This window comes from Orbicella franksi, chromosome 11 (genome assembly GCF_964199315.1).
Source record: "Orbicella franksi chromosome 11, jaOrbFran1.1, whole genome shotgun sequence".
NCBI classification, from domain to species: domain Eukaryota; kingdom Metazoa; phylum Cnidaria; class Anthozoa; order Scleractinia; family Merulinidae; genus Orbicella; species Orbicella franksi.
In genome coordinates this window covers 25140026-25161399 of record NC_138155.1, presented here as the reverse complement: position 1 = coordinate 25161399, position 21374 = coordinate 25140026, and the positions used below count along the sequence as shown (strand labels likewise).

General features: G+C 40.9%; 3 protein-coding genes across 4 annotated transcripts; 1 reads left to right on the top strand and 2 right to left on the bottom strand.

Annotated features, from left to right (window-relative positions):
• Window positions 1–974: 974 nt before the first annotated feature.
• LOC145503198 (beta-lactamase-like protein 1) lies at window positions 975–3342 on the bottom strand. The gene has a single exon (XM_081482658.1). It carries the CDS (start codon window positions 3093–3095, stop codon window positions 1365–1367), a length of 1731 nt encoding a protein of 576 aa, XP_081338784.1. The 5' UTR covers window positions 3096–3342; the 3' UTR covers window positions 975–1364.
• Window positions 3343–3564: 222 nt separating this feature from the next.
• LOC145502600 (beta-lactamase-like protein 1) lies at window positions 3565–7312 on the bottom strand. Its single transcript, XM_081481928.1, has one exon. It carries the CDS (start codon window positions 6944–6946, stop codon window positions 5225–5227), a length of 1722 nt encoding a protein of 573 aa, XP_081338054.1. The 5' UTR covers window positions 6947–7312; the 3' UTR covers window positions 3565–5224.
• A 963-nt stretch (window positions 7313–8275) lies between these two features.
• On the top strand, window positions 8276–21328 carry LOC145502599 (uncharacterized). 2 transcript variants are annotated; one of them, XM_081481927.1, is made up of 8 exons: window positions 8276–8565; window positions 11393–12216; window positions 13250–13418; window positions 14373–14634; window positions 16244–16471; window positions 16936–17193; window positions 17546–17746; window positions 18670–21328. In XM_081481927.1, exons 2-8 carry the CDS (start codon window positions 11403–11405, stop codon window positions 19030–19032), a joined length of 2295 nt encoding a protein of 764 aa, XP_081338053.1. In that variant the 5' UTR covers window positions 8276–8565; window positions 11393–11402; the 3' UTR covers window positions 19033–21328. The 2 variants fall into 2 exon arrangements, with proteins under 2 accessions (XP_081338053.1, XP_081338052.1); XM_081481926.1 differs by lacking the exon at window positions 8276–8565 and having other exon boundaries at window positions 9569–12216.
• Window positions 21329–21374: the final 46 nt, after the last annotated feature.

Here is a 21374-nt window from a genome sequence, read left to right as displayed (position 1 = left end):
TTATTATTATTATAAAGCATCTCTCTATAGAATTCGTTTATCACTTACATTTATTCCTATCGCCACATAAAGCCCTTCCTCAGGGGTGTAGCCAGGATTTTTCAAAGGGGGTCACACTGTGTCAAAGTGAGTGTATTCACCAGATTGTCATGACGTTTCCGCCACCTGTTGTGGGTTGTTTGCTTTAAAATGTGTCCCATAAGTGTATAGGAATATATGTAAACTAACTTCAAAAACGTACATAAACATTGCTGTGAATATTATTTCACTCGCACTTACATCATCTATTTACTAATAATCTTTGTACGATGCTAGCTTGTCTAGTTTGTCGTCAAATATATATACTTCTCGACTGAAATTACTTTAGCTAAGAACAACAATTCTATACCTGCCCCTGGTAAACCCTGTTACATCACAATGCACGTAATTAAACTTATGATTATTGACTAACAGTCTGAAACAATTATTATGTCTATGAATGTTCAGCCTTTAGTCTAATGAGGCAGGGTTACAAGCTAGGGTATTAATGAGCATCATCCAAACACGCGATATCTAACAGCGTAGTGAAACAGTGCCACTTCATTCTACTGGTTCATAACAGTTGATATACACTGGGTTTGATCCACAGACTTAAAAAGTTAGAACCGCCTTGTACAAAGTACCACACGAAACAGCGTTCTTGTGGTTGATCACACACTAGGGTTTGTCTGCAGAGCTTAGTGCGATCTTGTCAGAGATAATGGCCAGTGGCGGATCCAGACCTTGAGCTAAAGGGGTGGTGGTTGTTTTTGCTTGCCCTGTCGGCTTTTCTTCCTTCTGTGATTTTTTTAAATTTATTTTACCCAAAATAAGGGGGAGGGGAGATCCGCCACTGACGGCATCCAGGAGTTTGTAATCCGTGCGTAATCCGTGTCAATCTTTTCAATCCTCAACCATCCTTGTTCCTTTATGGATAAGGTACATTACAACAACTCTTTTTTTTTTTTGTTACCACTTTAAAATTATAGGAGTTCACCAGGGTCCTGATATAAAATTACAAATTCCCAGAGTTCTAATTTCTAGGAATTTCAGAAGTAATTCGAGCCCTGTTAAAAGTTTGAACCAACAGTGTCATGATATGAAAGTACTGCTAAGTAGCAAGGGTTTTATTCACAAACAGCGAAGACCGCCTTGCGCAACTAAACTAGGCGCGGTATTTCTCGATATTCGTTAATGTTCTATGATTCCAACTACTGACGCTACGTTGAAAAGTTGTAACCGAATTAATTGATGTTAAGTTAAGTATAGTGGCAACAGGGAGTGTGGGAGTGAATGATTCAAAGGAAATCAAAATCCCACATTGAGCGGCCATGTTCAAGTTATATTCACAACAAAGCTCTCTTAAACGGGTTAAACAGAAATTTCTCCATGTTACCTTCGCTTTCATCGGCAAAACTGTCGCTCGTAGCTTTCACCCGTTTCGCAACTATCTCCCACTGTGGAATACAAAAACCGTGGGACAATTTATCTTTCTCAGGGGGATCATAATACATGTCTGCTAGTGTCCCAAAGCGCTCCATGAGGCACGACGTCCCAGGGTCACGGCTTCTAGCCTGGAAAACCAATTTCTCTCCGATATACCTGATCTCAGTGCTTGATGAGGAATGTGGATTCATAGATCGCAGAATATTTTGATACTCACTGATAGTAACATTGTAAGTCTGTATAGTTCCGAATACGGAATTGCCTTGCTTGACTTGAAATTTGCCAGTAAAAGGCGCTGGATTGATCGGAAAGTGGAATTCACGCTGAAGTTCAAACAGTGTTTTGTTCAGTCTTGGAATCAGGAGATTGTACAGCAAAGTTGAGACTTTAGACGTATCTTGCTGTACGTAATAAACTGAACTCGTGAGAATATTTGCTCCAAGAGCAAGCTCGGGGATAACTGTAAACTTGGCGTTATAAGTGTCTATGTTTCCTTCTTTGACGCGAACAAGAACGTGTTCTTTGAAAGTCATTTCAAACGGTGAGCCCCAAAGAGTGACACCATCTGGAGTTATGTCTTTCGGCGTCATCATTTCACGGAGAGTTGCGGGCTTGAAGAGTTTTTGTTTCTCGGGTTCGGCAAACATCATTCCAAGCTTAACTAGATCGTCAATGGTTGAGTACATCTGACCTGCAGGAGCCAGCCATCCAATTTCCATAAACGGCGTTCTTTTTCCTCCGCAAAGATACGGATAGGCCATGTTCTTCTTCACCTCGTCTGTGATTTCAAACCCTGTGTTTACCATCCCGAGGGGTTTTAGAATGTTCTCCCGTGTCCAGCTCTCGAAAGTTTCATTCTGGAGTAAGTTCTCGGTCAGGAGGCGGCCCAACAATCCATAACCAAGGTTACTGTAAGATGGCTGGACCCATGGTGGGAGTATAAGCGAGCGATTCTTCAATAGTGCGAGTTGTTCAGCAGAGGTTGTGTTGCAGCTAAACAAACATGGCGCCTCGCGAGGTAACCCTGACATTTGACTCGCGATTTCTCGCAGTGAGATGTTTTCGTTGGTATACGGGTTTTTGATAAAAAAATTAGGAGCATACTTGCTTAGAGGATCATCAATCGAGGATATTTTGCCTTCTTCGTAAAACTTGTACATCATCAGAACAGGAAAGATCTTGGTGACGCTTCCAATTCGGTACACGGTGCTGTCGTTGGGTTTCTTCCCAGGTTGTTTATACATCTTGCTTCCAAAGTGGCCGCTCCACAGAATTTCACCTTGGTAAAAGACATTCATAGAAATGGCAGGCAGCGATGATCCCTTGTCTATTAAAGCACTCAGGGCTGATTCTAATTTCTGGAAGACCTCGGTGATTCTTTCAGGCGTCGGTTTGGGCAAGGGAAGCAGTGTCGGCAGCTGGGGGCATTCCAAGGTATCCTGGATATTTTTGACTGCTTCTTGTTCGTTGCTTTCTGAATCTGATTTGTGTGATAGAACGTACCAGATCAAAACAGCAGTGACAGCGACAGCTACCAGAGTTGAAACCACAGCCAGTATCTTCCACAGTTTCAGGTAACTGGAGGGTTGTTTCTTCTTGCCTAAAATCGAAACGTCCGAAGAGTCCAACATCTTGGGAGAGAACTAAAAGTACGTGGCATATTTGGTACCGAACTGTCATCAAAGTAAATTGAGAAATATTGACGCCTCCACATGAAAGGACATGCTGAGATTATTCAAGTGTCCAAGGGTAAACAGAGACCAAGTTATGGACCATGAAGCATGGCCCAAAATCCATACAAACGTCTCAAATTTTGAGACAGCGTCATGCCTAACCATATAATGATTTCTGTGATAATTCAAAAAAAGGGCAAATATAGTGATTTTCATCTCAGTTTCTGCCAAATGAGAGGTGCACGACAGGATTTTACTGTTTTCACAAAACTAATAAAATTTTGTAAGAGTTTATTTGGTTTACATGACGCTGTCTCAAGTTCAAGGCCAGAAGTCAGGCTTTGATAGGTATTTCGTTGTGATAATTTAAAAAAAGGGCATATATAGTGATTTTCATCTCAGTTTCTGCCAAATGAGAGGTGCACGACAGGATTTTACTGTTTTCACAAAACTAATAAAATTTTGTAAGAGTTTATTTGGTTTACATGACGCTGTCTCAAGTTCAAGGCCAGAAGTCAGGCTTTGATAGGTATTTCGTTGTAGAGGGCTTTAGCGGCTGAACCCTTTTCAAAGGTCTGTAGGCGCTATGATCGAACACTTTCGCGGTTAGAGACCGACCAGCATATTCTCGGGAAGGAAAACAACATTTTTTGGTGAAAATCTTCCAATTCCAAGAAAGCAGATTATCAAATCATGACAATCATGTATCTTCACGACCTCCTAATCATCATGACAAGAATCAACAACAATCGCTCGATGTAAATCACTTGGTCTTCATGTAATGTCGACCTAATTTATCAGTTCATGTGTCCCGTAAGTGTAGGAATATAAGGACATCAAGTAACGTCAATAACGTAGATATTGCTGAGAAGATTATTTTACTCGCACTCATTACATTTATTTAAAATCATTCATAAGAATCTTTGTACAGTATTATGCTAGCTTGACTAATTTGTCGTTTAATACTAGAAACCTCTCGACTGACATAGTTTTCCAAGAGCATCAATTTTATATCTGCTCCTGGTAAGACACAATGTTCGCAAATTTACCTTATGATTATTGACTAAGAGTCTGAAGCAATGATTATCCCAAGAAATACTCAAGCTGTAGTCTAATGAGGTAGAGTTACGAACTATAGGGTATCATTGAGCATCATCCAAACACGCGACCTTATACAGTGTATTGAAACAGTGCTACTTTAACTTCCTTCCCAGTAATGATTTCATTTGACTGGACATACACCAGGGTTTGTTCCTCTATTTTTAAAGTTAGAAATTCACTGTGCAGCATAATAAACTGCACTACATGAAAGGAATGCTTATTAGCTTTCGTTTAAATAGTCACACAATAGGGTTTCATCAACAGACTTATATAAGTTAAAATTAGAACTCGCACCTTGTGCGGTATAATAGAGGGTCTCTCATGAAAGTACTGCTCAATAACTTTCATTTGAATGGTCACGCATTAGGACTTCCTCCACAGACTAAAACGTTACAACCACCTAATGCAGTACACGAAATATCTTTCGTTTAACTGATCTCACTTTAGGGATTGTCTACAGACCGTTCTTGCCAGGGAAGATGGAAATTTGCAAATTTAGGAATTTTTCGGGGTAGAAAGATAAAATTTCTCGCACACTGAAATCCTAAACCACGGTGTGATTTTTTTTTAAATAATGCTTCCAAAGGCAACTAGCTTGTTATTAAGTGGTTGTGGGAAAAAAATAGTGTAAGAATTTATTTGCTTTTTTTTATAACACTATAAATTTTTAGGCGTTTCCCAGGTGTAGGTAGAGAGATGAAAATTTTCAACGAGTTTTCCAGGCTCCTGAAAGAAAATTGCAATTTCCATATGTTTTCCAGGAATATTTCGAAACCTGTTACAACTGCCTATTAAGTACCATAATATGAAAGTACTGCTGAATTTTACACCCTAGCGTTTCATTCACAAACAGCTAAGACCACATCGTACAACTAAACTGAGCTGGGTATTTCTAAATATTCGTCAATATTGTATGATTCCAGCCACTAACGTTGTAAAGTTACCACCAAATTAATTGATTTAAAGTTTACGTCTAAGGTTTCTCACTACACAGCACTTTTAAACGGATTAAACAGAAATTCCGGTTCGTTACCTTCGCTCTCACCGGCGAAACTGTCGTTCGAAGCTTTCACCCGTTTCGCAACTATCGCCCACTGTGGAACATGAAAACCGTGGGACAATTTATCCTTCCCAGGGGGGTCATAATACATATCTGCTAATGTCCCTACACGTTCCATGAAGCATGTCATCCCAGCGGTATGGCTTCTTGCCTGGAAAACCAATTTCTCTTCGATATACCGGATCTCAATCGTTGTTGACGCATACACAAATCGCAGAATATTTTGATACTCGCTGATAGTAACATTGTAAATGCTTATAGTTCCGAATATGGGATTAGTTTGCGTGACCTGAAATTTACCAGTAAAAGGCGCTGGATCGATCGGGAAGTGGGCTTCACGCTGAAGTTCAAACAGCGTTTCGTTCAATGTCGGAATCAGCAGATCGTTCAGCAATGCCAAGCCTTTAGACGCATCTGGATGTGGGTAGAAAACTGTACTCGTGAGAATATTTGCTCCAAGAGCAAGCTCGGGGATCACTGAAAACTTGGCGTCGTATGTGTCTATGTTTCCACCTTTGGCGCGGACAACAACGTGTTCTTTGAAGGTCATTTCAAACGGTGAGCCCCAAACAGTAACACCATCTGGGGCTATGTTTTTTGGCGTCATCATTTCACGAAGAGTTGCGGGCTTGAAGAGTTTTTGTTTCTCGGGTTGGGCAAACATCATTCCAAGCTTAGCTAGATCCTCAATGGTTGAGTACATCTGACCAGCGGGCGCCATCCATCCAATATCTAAAAACGCCATTTTCTTTCCTTTGGGTAGATACGGATAGGCTATGTTCTTCTTGACCTCGTCTGTGATTTTAAAACCCGTGTTTACCATCCTGAGGGGTTTAAGAATGTTCTCCTGTGTCCAGCTCTCGAAAGTTTCGTTCTGGAGTAAGTTCTCGGTCAGGAGTCGGCCCAATAATCCATAACCAAGGTTACTGTAAGATGGCTGGACCCATGGCGGGAGTATAAGCGTGCGGTCCTTCAACAATGCGAGTTGCTCGGCGGAGGTTGTGTTACGGCAGCTGTATAAACATGGCGCCTCGCGAGGTAGCCCTGACATTTGACTCGCGATCTCTCGCAGTGTGATGTTGTCGTTAGTATAAGGGTTTTTAATAGCAAAATTAGGAGCATACTTGCTTAGAGGATCATCAATCGAGGAGATTTTGCCTTCTTCGTAAAATTTGAACATCATTAGGACGGCAAAGATCTTTGTGATGCTTCCAATTCGGTACACGGTGCTGTTGTCGGGTTTCCTCTCAGGTTGTTTATACACCTTGCTTCCAAAATGGCCGCTCCACAGAATTTCATCTTGGTAAAAGACATTCATAGAAATGGCAGGCAGCGACGATTCCTTGTCTATTAAAGCACTCAGGGCTGATTCTAATTTCTGGAAGACCTCGGTGATTCTTTCAGGCGTCGGTTTGGGCAAGGGAAGTAGTATAGGTAGCTGGGGGCATGCCAAGGCATTCTGCATATTTTTGTCCACTTGATATTCGGTGTTTCTTGAATCTGATTTATGTGTGAGAACGTACCAGATAAAAACGGCGGTGACAGCGACGGCTACTAGAGTTGACACCCCAGTCAATATCTTCCACAATCTAAGGGAACTGGGAGCTTGTTTCTTGTCTGAAATCGAAGCGTACGGAGGCTCCGACATCTTGGGTTGTCTTCGGAGAGCTGAGTGATAATGCGTGACACAAGTGGCCACTTAATTGTCAACAAAGTAGATTGCGAAATGTTTCCATAAAAGGTATTGGTCATTTCTCTTTTAGGTACGTTTATCTTTTGAATTTTAATCTGAAGTGATCTCATAGTCAATTTTGCTTTTCGTTTTCAGCTAGCAGCTTACTTGCTTTACCCTTATTTCTAGGCCTTACTTGGACTTGTCACCCCGGGAGAGGTACTTTGGGAATTTCTGGGTGGGGATGTGCCGCTGGGACCCTGGAACCCTTAGCCTATACCAGAGCTAGTTCAGCTGAATTTTGCTACCCTATACTAGGGTAAACTCCCCAAATCGCCCCCCCCCCCCCCCCCCTTCATCTATCGACACTGTTGAGGCTGATTTGCGTAAATTTAAACTTGGTGATTTGATTTTTTTTTTTTGTATTTTTGAGTGGCAATTCCTGGTTTCCTTAGTCTAGATAAAATCTTCAACCAACTAGTCAGTTTTGTGAAAAATTATACCCTATTGTAGAGCCAAACACTCTGATTGCTATACCCTATCCTAGAGTAAACTGCTTGAAAACCATACCCTTCACAGCGGCACATACCTACATAGCCCATATATGGCAGTGCCTGTCACGACTAAAACTTTGCAAAACACATGGAACTGAGAGGTGACTTAAACGTCCCAGACAAGTCGTAGCGTTCATACGAAAGAGGGATTACATTACTCGCAGACCTTTAACAATAGTTGTAAACAATGGGAATTTAAAACAAAATTAAAATTTGCTCGTACACGTTGGCATTCATAAGTTTTCTTTTTAATATGGAGGACTTCAATGAACAATCTCCCAGTTGGACCCCTTCCCAAGGGCCTGTACTGAGGAGCTGTGATCGAACAGTTTCGGTTAGAGACCTACCAGACCAGCAGATATTTTCAGGGAGGAAACCAGTGTTGAATTAGTGAAATTTTGAGCTGCAGTTTATCAAATCATTCCTCCAAAACCTTTTTATTCTCATGAAAAAGGTCCCGCTGGCTAAGAGGGACAAGCCGTCCCACGGACAAGAATAAGTTTTCTGGTATAAGTTTTGAGAACAGTTTCATTATAAAACGATAAGCTTCGAATCAGCTGCTTGATTTTCATGATCTATATGTTCGCTTTGCATTAGTGTTCTGAGGAGAACTTAGCTTTTGATCACCGCTTCCTACTGTACTGAAAGGGATGAAAATGTAGGTCTGCACCATGACAAAGAAAGGCTGTTAGAGCATGCAAAGTGCTTATCAGAGACACTGTTAAATGATATTTAGACTATTAAGGCTATAGCATGAAGATCAAAGTGGCTTCAGTTTGTTATTTTGACTTGGCTGTCTCCCCAAGGCATTGAAAACGGAATTTTAATTCGCGTGATCCTGCGCGCATTGTCTTTTCTATTACTGTGAAGCATGACCAGCTGAGTAGGTTTAAACACAATATCAGTTACGCCTGGAATGCAATACGTACTGTTGTAGATTGTGTCTGTTATGTTCGGACGCCATTTTCGTTCCTGTTGATAAGCAAAATAAGATCTGCATCTGGTTGTCGAGGCTAATCAAAGGAACGATCATCTTTACAGGTAGGGGATTGTTTGTTGGCTGTTTTTGCTTGGTTGAACACGGGATATTAATTGTTACATTCATGCTACGTTCTTTTAACTCGCTTCTACAAGATGCAAACTCCAAACTTAAGTTGTAACACGTAATCATGGTAGTGGGATAAAGTAACTCGAGATTGTCTTAACTTTCTCTAGTTTTCGAAAGAACCATTGTTTGCTATCAGTCGTCATGTTTCAAACCCGTTCACGGCAGTAGGGTTGGAGTGCAGATGTATGCCCTGTTTAGATGTTTGCGGGTTTCTTCGACTGATTAAGTTTATATGTACTATATTTTCCTGTTGTTATGTTGGCTTTCTCGTGATAGCCAGAAAATGAAGGGACAAGCTTAAGATACTGGTCAATTACGAAGGGCGGTTGATTTAGATACCTTAATTTACGTAGTAAGTATGTCTTTGCTTTGTCATCAAAGCAGACGCGAAGCCCTATGAGAATATTAATAAGTTGTTGTTGATAAACTATATAAGTACAACTGAAACTATGAATTAAGTTTGTTGGTAATGAGCTTGTACCTGAAATTTTAATGGAAAGCAACAGAGAACTGCATCGAAACGGAAAACTTTAGAACGCTCTCAATTGAAAGCGCATCTTTAAGTAAATGAAATTGAAATCGGCTAGTTGTCAAAGTTTCGTCAATGCAAATTATTGCTAAAAAGTCCTAATGACTGTTCGGTTTCAAATGATGTAGCAAGGCTTAGTTCACAGTGAAACGCAATTTTAAGTAGAACGACAGAAAATCAGTCAAGTTGTAATTTGTTCTAAAATCAAGTCAATAGTTAATCAAGACAGTTAAAAATAGTTCTGACGCATGTTTGTTAGTTATGCGTGAGTTTCATCGTTAATGGTTATTTCATAGTTTTATTGTAATCAGTTCGTTTACATCGTGAGGTGTTTTATAAAAGCCTGTGTTTCAGTAGCCCGTTGCTACAGCGTGCAGCCAAAATACATTGATCAGTTATAAGCTGTTTTCTACTTACTGTAAAACGTGTCTTCAAGAATGGGGTCTCGCTTTAATCTTTACCTGTCGTCTTTTAAGACTTTTGTTTACTGCTGCTTTGTAAACAAGTTGACTTTTTATTTGAATAGTAAAATCTCGCGCCTTTGATGACAAAAAATTAAAGTTTATGCATGAGCTGACTGGTGCAGCAGAATATTTTAGGCCCCGGCCGTCCACACTACGTCGGAGAAATTTGAAAACGTACCTTTATTTCTAAGGTTAGGCCTACTGTCCACACTAATATGAAAACTGAGCTTTTCGAGAAGAGTAAGGTCTGTCGCTCTTCAAACCGGTGGAATTTGAAAACGCCGGCTTTTCGTTTTCGTGTGGACGGAAAACATTTTGAAAACAGAGCTTTTCGAAAACGATGACATCACAATAATCACGTGATTTCCCTGATCGAGTTTTCCTCGGCTCAACCACAAATCGTTGCATATTTGAGAATCAGTTTCTATATTTTTAATTTTTAACTTGTCATCTTTTTTATTCTGTAAATATTTATGTGAGGGCCACTGGTTTTTCAGTTATTACTGTTGTGTGCAACCCTCAATAAATAAAGAGGGGAGGGAGGCACAGTGGCCTCATGGTTAGTGCGTTCGTCTCCAGATCGAGTGGATCCGGATTCGAGCCCTACCCGTGGACATTGCGTTGTGTTCTTGGGCAAGACACTTAACTCTCACAGTGCCCCTCTCCACCCAGGTGTATAAAATAAAATGGGTATCGGGGAACTTGATGCTGGGGGTAACCCTGATGGCGGTAGCCCTGTCAATTATTATTAATGGACTGGCATCCCATCCAGAAACCAGGATAAGCTCCGGCCTGATGGGCCACTTGGCTCGTATGCAGACTATAAAGGCATTTGCAGACCTATTATTAAACTAGAAGCATCCACTTATTATTAAAAGTCTTATGGTTTTCTGATGAAACCTCACTAGCAACACAAGCATAAGCATAAGCTTGCATAAGCATAAGATACTCATGCGCTAGTGGGGACGCCCGCGACATGAGCATAAGCATTCTTCTTATGCTTATGATTAGTAGCGAGGAAATTTTCTATATAAGCAGAAAATGCTTGCTCAGTTGGCTGAAAGTCTTTCGCTTATGGTTATGCTTATGCCAACACTGCATACTGGATGTAACAGCGACATAATCATAAGCATAAGACGAACGTGAGGTTTTTAGTGATATTCATAACCCCCGCTTAAAATAATACTACGAGGACTAAATTTGGGAGGTTTGCCTTTCATCAAAAGGCTCCAGCTACCCCCTCCCTTTATTGAGTAAGAGAAGTTTTAACAGTAGTAACCTTCAGCAGTAAGTTTGGTTTCGCCATATGGTGCTGACAACGTTAAGTGAGCCTGCGTTCCTAGTGGTCTACCTGGTCGGCTCTTTTCCCAGTTATTCTGCTCCCCGTGAATGGGATGCTGATCAATCGTGGGAGTTATTTATTATAGGGTTACCCCAGCAATTAATTCCCAGGAAACCATTAATACACCTCCGGGTGGCCTTAATCCGGAGTCCAGCGAATTAACGACGATCACATTGCAGTTGCAATATTTTCAAGCTAACAATACTGACATTACTTACAATATTGGCACTACTTCCAATACTAACTCTACTTACAGTAATGTCAATATTGTATGCAATGTTAGTAATGATACTACTGTAAGTAGAGTCAGTATTGTAAGTACTGTTTGTATGGTAAGTAATGTTAGCGATGTAAGTTATGGTGGTATTGTATGTAATGTTAGTGTTGTAAATTATGAGTGTCTTCTGTGCTTATTTTTTGTACAGAAAATTCACCATGGAGAACGGCTTTAAATCTAAGAATGCTTCTGCTGTGGCGATGCCTCCCGGATACGTACTGAGGGAGGCAAAGAAACCTCGAGAATCGCTCAGAATCCTGCTGATCGTAGTAATTCCGATCATTTTGTGCGCCATCTTGATCCTGATCTTTATGTTCGCAGTGGACATGCCTCCTAAAAAACCTTACACGTCGCCTTGCCTCGCGTCTGCTGAGGCCAACAGCTCTGACCTCGCAGAAGTCCTGAGAAAGGTCGAACGATTATACTTCTATAAACTGCATCCGGAGTTGATTCACAGCATGCAAGGAGTGACGCCCGAAGAAATCCGAAGGTACTTTCAGCCTTACGATCCCACCCCGAATGCTACCCAGAACAGAACCGACGACGCCAGGAAGTTACTCCTTGAATTAAACGAATTGGAATTTGATACCAAGTTGTTGAAGCTAAGAGAGCGCAAGGCAGTGCATGTTGCCAAGGCCATATTACTGAATAACTTTGGATGGGCGCCGTACGCACAAGACTACTACAGTGGTGACTGGCTGCTCGGACCTGATCTTTTCTGTTGGCAACCTGTTTGCAAAGTGTTTCAAAATTTAGATGCAGCTTTATCGTATTTCAAACCACGTAACATGACTGAGTTGGAGAAGCTGAAGGACCTTTTTGAGCAGTACAATCGAACGTTTAATAGGTACATTGAGAATTGGAAACTTGGAGCGCGCACAGGATATGTAAGAACCTTCCAAGCTTGCCAAGCTGGTCTGCATGCCATCAAGTACGACAAGTACAGAAACATGGCGCTGAAAAACGAATCAGGTTAGCGTCACTCAAATACAAGCTTCACAGTAGTTAACGGTTTGAGTCGCGGGGTATAACTAAGTTTGTCTCAGGGGGCGTGGGACTCCTATGCGAAAAGGTCTGAAATACTCGTCGTGTCGTTTAAGGATGTAAGTCAAGGATGTTGATCTCATTTGGGGTGTTGCCTGTTGAAGACCAAAAGCCACTACTTTTAGCCGTCAAAGCACCTTTTAGAGATAAGTAAAGCTCGACCCACACCCAGATTGGTTTCCTTTTGGGGTTAAATTCAAATTTTCCAATGAGCATCCCCGACCTCTCACATGGGAACTGGGAGTTTGTCTGCCTTTGTTATAGCTTAAGGTAAGTTTGGTTTTGGTTTTACTACCGGTATGAAATTGACTGAGTAGTCTAATTGGTATGTAACTGGTTTGGTTTTGGTTTTACGACACTCAGTTAAAAACCGCTCTTTGTTATCGTACAGGCAGCTGTGATGCTAAGTCTTGTATTCACAAAAAGACTGTTGTTCCGGCGCTTGTCATGGTCTTAGAACTGGGGACTTATAGCCGGTTGTAGTAACGAAATTTATACTTAAGTGTTTAGAGAGGAGTGTGGTATGTAACATTTGAATAGGCTCACGTTTGCATATTCCCCTCCAATATGCGTTTCTGTTTTGCCGGGTTTTTTTTTACATCTTATACGGTAATTAGTTTTCCATAGGGGTTGTAAGGGAGACTACAGTCTTTGACTGTAATTACGCACCCTGTTGACATAAAGTGTCATTCATTCATTCATTCATTCATTCATTCATTCATTCATTCATTCATTCATTCATACATTCATACATTCCTTCGGCTTCCGTCCTACCTTCCTTCCTTCCTTCCTTCCTTCATTCATGCATTCATGCATTCATTCATTCATAATGGCTTTGCGTGGAAGGTAAAAGAATAGAGGGTTTAAACACGAGGTTACAACACCACCGCCGTCAATCACTCGACTACGCTACCTCCATTTACAGCAGTCCACATATTTTTACTTTGTCTTTGTCTTTTAGGTATTTATGATCAAAAGTTTGCTAAGGTGCTCAATGATTCAAGCTTCTTTGAAGATCTCTCGAAGTCGGTGAACGATACTTGGAAAGAAAGGTTCCAACAAAACGTGACGATGTACTTCAAACAGTCTCTTATAGACAATATCGCAAAGGCGGCTATCAGGATGTTGAAGTAAGTCTCCAACACATATAATTTGACTGGCTCCCCCCTGCACCTCGGTGGGGTATGACGTTGTTTTAACGTGGGAGCCTGGTGTGGAGGGAGGGAGTTACTCTTTAAAGTTTTATATGGGCAGGCTCCGCCCCAAGGTCCAACCTTTTACCCTTTTGTATACCATTTTGACAGAAAGGGTAACCCTTTCGTATATCTTTTATTAAAAAGGTACCGCTTTCACACACCTTCTTTATTGCGTCCCTTTTCTGAACTTTTGAAATGAAGTCAACAAACTGATAATCAAGCATTCCAGAAGAGATGTTAATAATAATAATAATAATAATAATAATGATAATGATAATGATAATGATAATGATAATGATAATAACAAATTGTTATTTATTCTGATCACGTTCACGTTGAACTTAAATGGCAGATTTCCCTAGTCTCGTATACTTCAACTTGTGATATCTTTACCCTTTTATATACCTCGATCGAAGCCTGGAAAAGGTGCCCATTTCAGGCGGAGCATCCCCGTATAGGTCATTACAGGACGTACCCCCTCCCCCGGACTTGCGAGGGTTAAATTCGATGAGTCGAGGACAACTCATATTAGATGGCTTGAAATATGAACGTGAGGAAATGAAAAGGAAAGTTGACAAGTTCTGTTTTCGAGACTATAATGGCCCGGAATTGAGCGTCGCTGCTCTCCGTTGTCGTAGCAGGAAGCGACGAGGAATATTTGTAATACCTCCAGAATGGTATGCTGGTCCATCACAGAGTTGTTTCCCAGCCGCGAGATTTAATTCACCGATAACCATATTTTCACCCAGGTAGGGTTTGCCACTTTGAGAGTAGAGTATTAAGCCTATTGACCTTGGTAAGGTCCTAAACTCGAACTGCTCGATCCATAGACCAGCGTAGTAGCCATTGGGTCTTAGCGCCTTATTCACCTTGTGCTTTCATTTCTAGGTATCTTGAAGACGAATATCTTCTTAACTGCCCTAAAGATGAGAACACTGTAAGCGGCCTTGGAAAACTTCCGCTTAATTTTAAATTCTATGACGATATAGCAGACCCTGCGCAACCGGCATTTCAAGAGCTTCCAACCGGGGAGCCTCTGAGTGGTGCCAAGACATATCAGTCCTTGATGAAGTTTTTTACAACGCTTAACATCACGCCAAGTGAATTAAGGCAGGAAGCTGTTAAGAGACGGGATGAGCTTTATCAACAGGTAACTTCGAAGCGCACAATACCGTTAACTGCCGCCTACAACCACTGGGGTTATACAGCTCCTTAAGGGATTTTAGACGGGCTTATAATAGGAGTGGCTTCAATCCCCGGGGCGTTTATAACTGGAATAAAATATACCGTTTCGAAACGAGCTATATATAGCGGCACTTGTTGATCAAAATAGGTTTTTCATTTAATAATGAGTAGTTTATGGAAACTCACTGACAGTCTTTACAGAATTAACGAGCTAGATTTACAAGAAATAATATTCAATAAATCTACAGGTAATTAAGATTTAAAACATCATAATAAAACGAATTCAAAACAGGGAAAGCTAGAGGAGGCTTATGTCGGGGTGGGAGAGGGGGGTGATAACGGGATGTATTTTTGGTTCACTGGTAGAGGGGTATATAAGCGAAAGGGCTTATAGGCGAAGGGGCTAAGGGGCTTTTAAGCGAAGGGGCTTACAGGCGTAGGGGCTTATAGGCGAGGGGACTTTATAAGCGAAGGGGCTTATAGGTGGCGGTCCACGCTATCGAAATAATTTTTTCTTTTCATCATTTTTTTTTTTTTCTGTTTTACGCGCTGTCCAGATGAACAACGAAATCACATAATCTGACTGATATCACCATCACCGGGTTAAAAGAGGTCACTAAACTCCTGAATGAATGAAGACCGCTACAACCAGGGGGAAAATGATTTAGAACACTTATCAGCAACACAAACCGGTGTTTATATGGGTTTGTGCCGCTGTGAAGAGTACGGTTCTCAGGCGATTTATTTTGGGATAGGGTAAAGAAATCAGACAGTTTTGGTCTAGAATAGCGTACAATTTACTGGGAAAGTGGCCCGCGTATAAAATGAATTTAGTCTAGAACAAGTTTCTTCGCCCGGGGTCCTATATACTAGAAATTGAAACTTGGAAGTGACTTTGTAAGATATTGGTTTAGTTAGCGTATGTTGGACTACTATAGTGGTAAAGTTTCTGAATGGAAAATAGCTAGTCTGGAATAGGGTAGGAGGTTTTGGCGCCTAGTCTAGAATAGGGTTGCAAAATCACTGAGTTGATCATGGTCTAGTATAGGGCAAGGGTTTTAGTGTCCCCAACGGCACACCACTAACCAAATATTAACAGAGTACCAACCGTGCGTACCCATATAGCTCATATATTGGGGTAACCTCGCCCCCGCAGACACTGATGGCAGCTGCGGAAAACATGAAAAAGGTTGCGATTAAGCGCGCAGGAAAAATCTTAATTGACGGTAGGCGTACGAAAACATGTGAGCAGCAGCAGGTGCCGGAAAGCACTGCAATTAGTGCTTACCTAATAAGTTGGAAAAGCAGAAGATGCCAATATACCCAGCCTCGTTCCCAGATTCGCTTATCATCCTGGCAGGGAGGGAAGTTAAGAGACCCTGGGAAGGAGGTCGCCGCAGTCCCTCGCTTCTTTCTGCACTGTAAGTAATGGAAAACATCTGTGTCATTAGTAATGTAAGTAACGTAAATAACTGTATCGTTAAATGTAAGCTACGTGAAAATTAATGAATAAAATAAATAAATAAATAAATGTTCTGGTTAATCAAACGTTGGCCCTTTTTCTTTCTTATAAGGCTGTCGAAGTTGCTAAGTCGTACACTGGAGGGGAGACTGAAGTACTCGCTGTGCCTGCTTTCCAGCAAGTTCTGCGACATGCTAATATGTCGTTCAACAGTAAGCCGTTTCCAAGCAACGAGAGTGGCAACGATGCCTTTATAAAGTGTATCGACTCTAAAAGTGCGCAAGCATACTGCCCTGAGCGATGGAAAGCCATGCAGCTGTGGATTAAGAACACTGACAAAGTGAGTATGAGTTATCAATACCAAGCTAAGGTATTGACTTGAAACAAAAAATTTACTTTTCTACCAAGTCTGCAGAAATGTTAACTCCTCTTTTAATCAGATACTGCTTGGGTGCAGTGACGCCTTTTCGCGAAATTATCTAAATTGGTTGATCTTTCTTTGTTTGGCATACATCCGATATTGATCCGATGTAACTATGAATAAGTTCCTTATAGGATAGTAAATTATAAATCCCCTTGAATGGATCGCTTGCTCTTCATTTTAATTCAAGAAGAGGAGGTTTCTAACTTCTTGGAAAGCTCATCTCAGTCTTGTGTAGGCAGGCTCACGTTTGGGTCACACTCACGAGTGTGGAAGTCGTGTGTGTGCGTGTTCGCTGCTCGCGCGCGTAATCCTAATATATAAAGGCCTAATAAAGGCCTACGTGCTTCTAATTTTGACAAGTTGCGTTAATTTCTTCACAGACCATGAAAAATGACATTGCGCCAGTCATCAAGCCACTCTTTTACGAAACTGGTGCTAAGAAAACCGTCCCAGCTTGTCCAGTGGACTGCGTAGCTTGGTTCCAACCTTATGCAAGCTTCCATAGCTACAATCCTGGCGATAAAGACTGTGAACCTAAAGCTACTCAAGAACTGCCGTTTTTCGTGGACAAATTTGGTCCAAAATGGACAGAATTTACCACCACGGCCCATGAACAACTGCCTGGGCACCATCTAGAGGTTAGTAACTTCCAGCATAGTCAGGTCTTGAGTATGCCCCTCCCTTATTAAAGCCTGATTTCTCCCCCTCACCCCCCACCCCCCACCTCGTCTCAACCAGCTCTTATTGTTGGTCACCCTCCCCGTTTGGTAGGTAAATTTAGGTTTGAATTTTAGTTAATATATTCTTGTGGCACTATTAAGTCAGTTATTATACAAAAAGATAACGAAATAATGAAATTCACCCTCAAAGGAATATTGTCTTGATGTACTACGAAGTCCTCAGAACTACCGAACAGAAATGTAGTGCGACTGATAAGGAGAATTTCCCTGTTAATCAGTCTTCCAAACTGTGTTGTTTTCACTTGTGCAGGTTCATAGTTTTATCGAGTATTTTGAAGGCGACTGCACGGATCCAATCCACTGGATGAGCGTCCCTAATTTTTTCGTAGGCTTCACCGAAGGCTGGGCCACCTATATTGAATACGAGCTGCTACCTCAAGACACCAACCTCTACTCAAACACTTTGAACAAAGAAGTACTGCTACAAAAGTACGGCATGATTTACTATCAGGTAATTACAAGGCCGTGTAAAAAAAACGACAGTTAAACTGTCGATAATGTCCTTTTCATGACCAGCGTCAAGAAGAAAATGGCCTCAGTGGGAGGCCTGGGCACAACCTCGTTCCCAGACTCTCTCTTTCTTAGTTTCTTCCCTGGGAACGAGGTCGGCAAGTCGATTGGCTCGAGTCTAAAACATTTTACAGTCAAATGAGAAAAGAACAAAATATGTAAACAAATGAGAAGCGTTTATAAGGTTAATTGCAAAAGGAGGAATGTAATAAGTCATTGGGGTCGATAGAATTCCTTATGTCATTCGTTAATGGTGGGTCGGCTCAATGAGCTAAAGAGTCAAGGGTCTAGTAATGGATGAAAGTGCATTGTATAATTGCCAAATGGCAGATAAGAGGAATTTCTAGCATCTACACTTTACAATTAAAGGAGGTCTAAATAAGATTAAGAGTAAATGGGCCAATCTACGAGTTAACGATCAGATATTGGCAAAGGAGAATAATGTTTAAAAAAACGCGATTTAACCTACTAGTGTCCAGTCTCTCCTTAGGTACTCAGTCGTTCATTTTGGCTATTCAGGTTGACGTTTAATTGTTCAAATTTCACATAGAATGGTAAAAAGACTTAAGTAAACAGTAAATAGAGAAGGGAAAAACATCTTGGAACATTTTTCAAAAGAGTTAGAATTTGGGCTATTATAATCCATCAAAACTGTAGTAAGCCACCTTAAGTTCTAAGATGATAAGATTAAATTACAATATTTAGAGAGCAAGCCGCGCCACATCAGCCTAAGCTGGTTTCAAGCAAATTCTTCCTTAGGAACAAGCCTAGGGTACGAAAAGCAAAGATAATGATTTTCTTTGCTAGTAATAGATTTATTACTACCGGTGATCACTAAAGTTTTAGTCTCCTTGTTTCTAACAGCTATTAGCCGCTGTCCGTGCTATTGTGGACATCGATCTCAATTTTGACAAAAAGTCAAAATCGCAAGCAGAGGACATGTTCAGGCAATATCTATGGGAAGACAAGACTGATATAGCCAACAACGACATCCTGAGATCGCAAAGTATCCCTGGATTTGTAACAAGTTATATGATTGGCCAGATGGAATTTTCCCGCGTCAGAGACATAGCTGAGACCGAGCTTGGAACAGATTTCGATTTAAAGGAATTTCATTACGAGGTGCTACGCCAAGGGGAGTTTCCCTTGCCATACCTAGAGGAACACATACGAGCTTACATCGCTTGCAAGAAAGACCCGACTACTGAGGGTTGCAAAGAGTTTTAAGATACGTCGTGATTTAGGCAATTTGTGATCGAGTTGAATTTAGCAACATAAGAATCATAAAATGTGTCTTATCTGTGCCCCCCTCCAAAAACTGTTGCGTGAAACATGCGGGTGTACTAATTTCTTCGCAATATCACACGCATCGACAAGGTACAAATGTTTGCTTCTTCTAGCTGCCTTCTAAGGCCCTTGTTGTACTCAGGCGGAGAAATTGAAAAACGCAGCTTTATTTCTAAGGTTAGGCCTACCGTCCACACTCAATCCGTCACGAGAACTGAGCTTTTCGAAAACGCTCTTCAAACCAAAGTTATTTGAAAACGCCGGCTTTTCGTTTTCGTGTGGACAAAAAAAAAAATTGAAATCGGAGCTTTTTGAAAATTAATCGATGACGTCAGGATAATCACGCGATTATTATTATTATTATTATTATTATTATTATTATTACTATTATTATTTCCCTGCCCGCGTTTTTTTCAAACACAAATGCCCGATGATTGTTGCGTTTTTGAATTCCTCCGGCGTAGTGTGGATAGAAAAAAATCTGCTGCGTTTTCAGAGTTTAACTCTCAGTTTTCAAATTCCTTCGGGAAAGTGTGGACGGGGCCTAAATCTCTAACCCGAAGTTATTATGTTAGTGAGACGGCTTACGTCGCTCGCGCTCGCCCTCACGACTTCGTCGCTCGAAGATTACCCTCTCGCTTCTCGAGGGAGATAAATAAGTCAAGGATTAAGAAAAGGTCGACTTGTGGCAAGTCTATAGATTACAACGTGTGACATGCAATTCTAACCTGACTTTTACCGCAAATAATTATCAACTAGATCAAGCTGATATAATTTAGGCTATAGTTATTCTCGCTAGTAGATGGCAAGTGAATTTGGTAAGCGAAAAAATAGCAACATAAGGAAAGAATTGCTAAGTTTGTAGAATTGCTTATAAGTTTCAATTCTAAGTTACTCAAATTTTAAGCAAGCTCAAATGACGTGAAACATCGTATGGAAAATTTTTAAAAACAGTTAGATACATTATTAGAGTAGACGCAAAATTAATTTAATAAGGAGTAAAAAGCACCCGCTCGTCTATAATTTGTATATATATATTTTTTAATTCCTAGTTTTAACATTTTGCACCCATTACGTGCCTATATTTTGTATCAACCATGTTGATTTCTGCGCAGTATTGTTGAATGAGCCCGCGTTTTTAGGTAGGGATGTTGCTTAGCAACGCAACGTATTGCCACGTTGACAGGTCGTCGTGAAATTTTTTCCTCTCGTTGAATCATCAGCAACTCTTTGGCATGGGAGATTTCATAAATAATGCCCGAATCAGGGCTGTCTCGAACGTAGAGGTTGCTGTGGTCCAGTAGGGAGCATTGCGTGACAAGTCAGAGGAAAGTTATGGCTTGGTTTTCTTATGACAATTATACAATAAATGATTAACTTATGTAAGTAATTAATAAATGTATATGTATTGCAATGTACTCTTTATTCCTGTTTTGGGAAATTCAAGTATATTTTGGAAAAAAATATCCATGACAATGTTTTTTTATAACATTTAATTAATTGACGTGTACGTACTTAGCCAACAGAGGAGTTAGGAGAATTTGTATGTATATCCTCAATTTGGAGGGAGGAAATTTCTTTTGGAATATTACATAGTATTCGGACATGATGGCTTTATTTTTCTTTGAGCAAAAGCTGATCTCTTAACACGTAACTTCAACCCCTCTCTCTTGGTTTTAGAAAGGTAATTCGGGGTGCTCGAAGTACGGTCTGTCGACACTCAGGTGGGACTGGGTACTAACTTTCGGAGATCTGACTCCCAGAACCTTGTTCATGATCAGAGAAGGTTAAGTGGACGACAATGATAAAAAGTTAAAGTTCAACTGCTCACGTTGTCGGCGCGCTTTCGCCGGAAAACCATGATGGTTTCAAAAACGGAGGCTAATTCCCTGGTGTTTGATGGCAGTGTTCCATAAAACCCTCTCACCGTAGCTGTATACGTCACACAAAAAGTATACATATCTTATTTCCCTATTTCAGACGTAACCCAAAACTTGATACCACTATTGGCTTGAATATTGGGTACCCTAATGTTCTCAGAAGAGACTACCCTTACACTTCTCAAGAGATGAACAATAACTATCCATTGCTAATTTTAAACCAGACAGCAAAGTCATGATAACACTCGATCCCTGTTCAGAGCAAAACTGTTCCGAAATGGATAACCTTTTTCCAACCAGGGGCCCGTTTCTCGAAAGCCCCGGGAACTTTACGGGCCCGAAAAGTTTCCGGGGCTTTCGAGAAACGGGCCCCAGGTCGGTCATAATCTGTACCACTGACGG

Bases quoted from the DNA above. Each gene is read 5' to 3' on its own strand.
- LOC145503198 (XM_081482658.1), bottom strand. From the start codon at position 3,095: ATGTTGGACTCTTCGGACGTTTCGATTTTAGGCAAGAAGAAACAACCC.
- LOC145502600 (XM_081481928.1), bottom strand. From the start codon at position 6,946: ATGTCGGAGCCTCCGTACGCTTCGATTTCAGACAAGAAACAAGCTCCC.
- LOC145502599 (XM_081481926.1), top strand. From the start codon at position 11,361: ATGAGTGTCTTCTGTGCTTATTTTTTGTACAGAAAATTCACCATGGAG. The intron at 13,419-14,372 runs GTAAGTCTCCAA...TTTCATTTCTAG, and splicing joins GCGGCTATCAGGATGTTGAA to GTATCTTGAAGACGAATATC. The intron at 14,635-16,243 runs GTAACTTCGAAG...CTTTCTTATAAG, and splicing joins GGGATGAGCTTTATCAACAG to GCTGTCGAAGTTGCTAAGTC.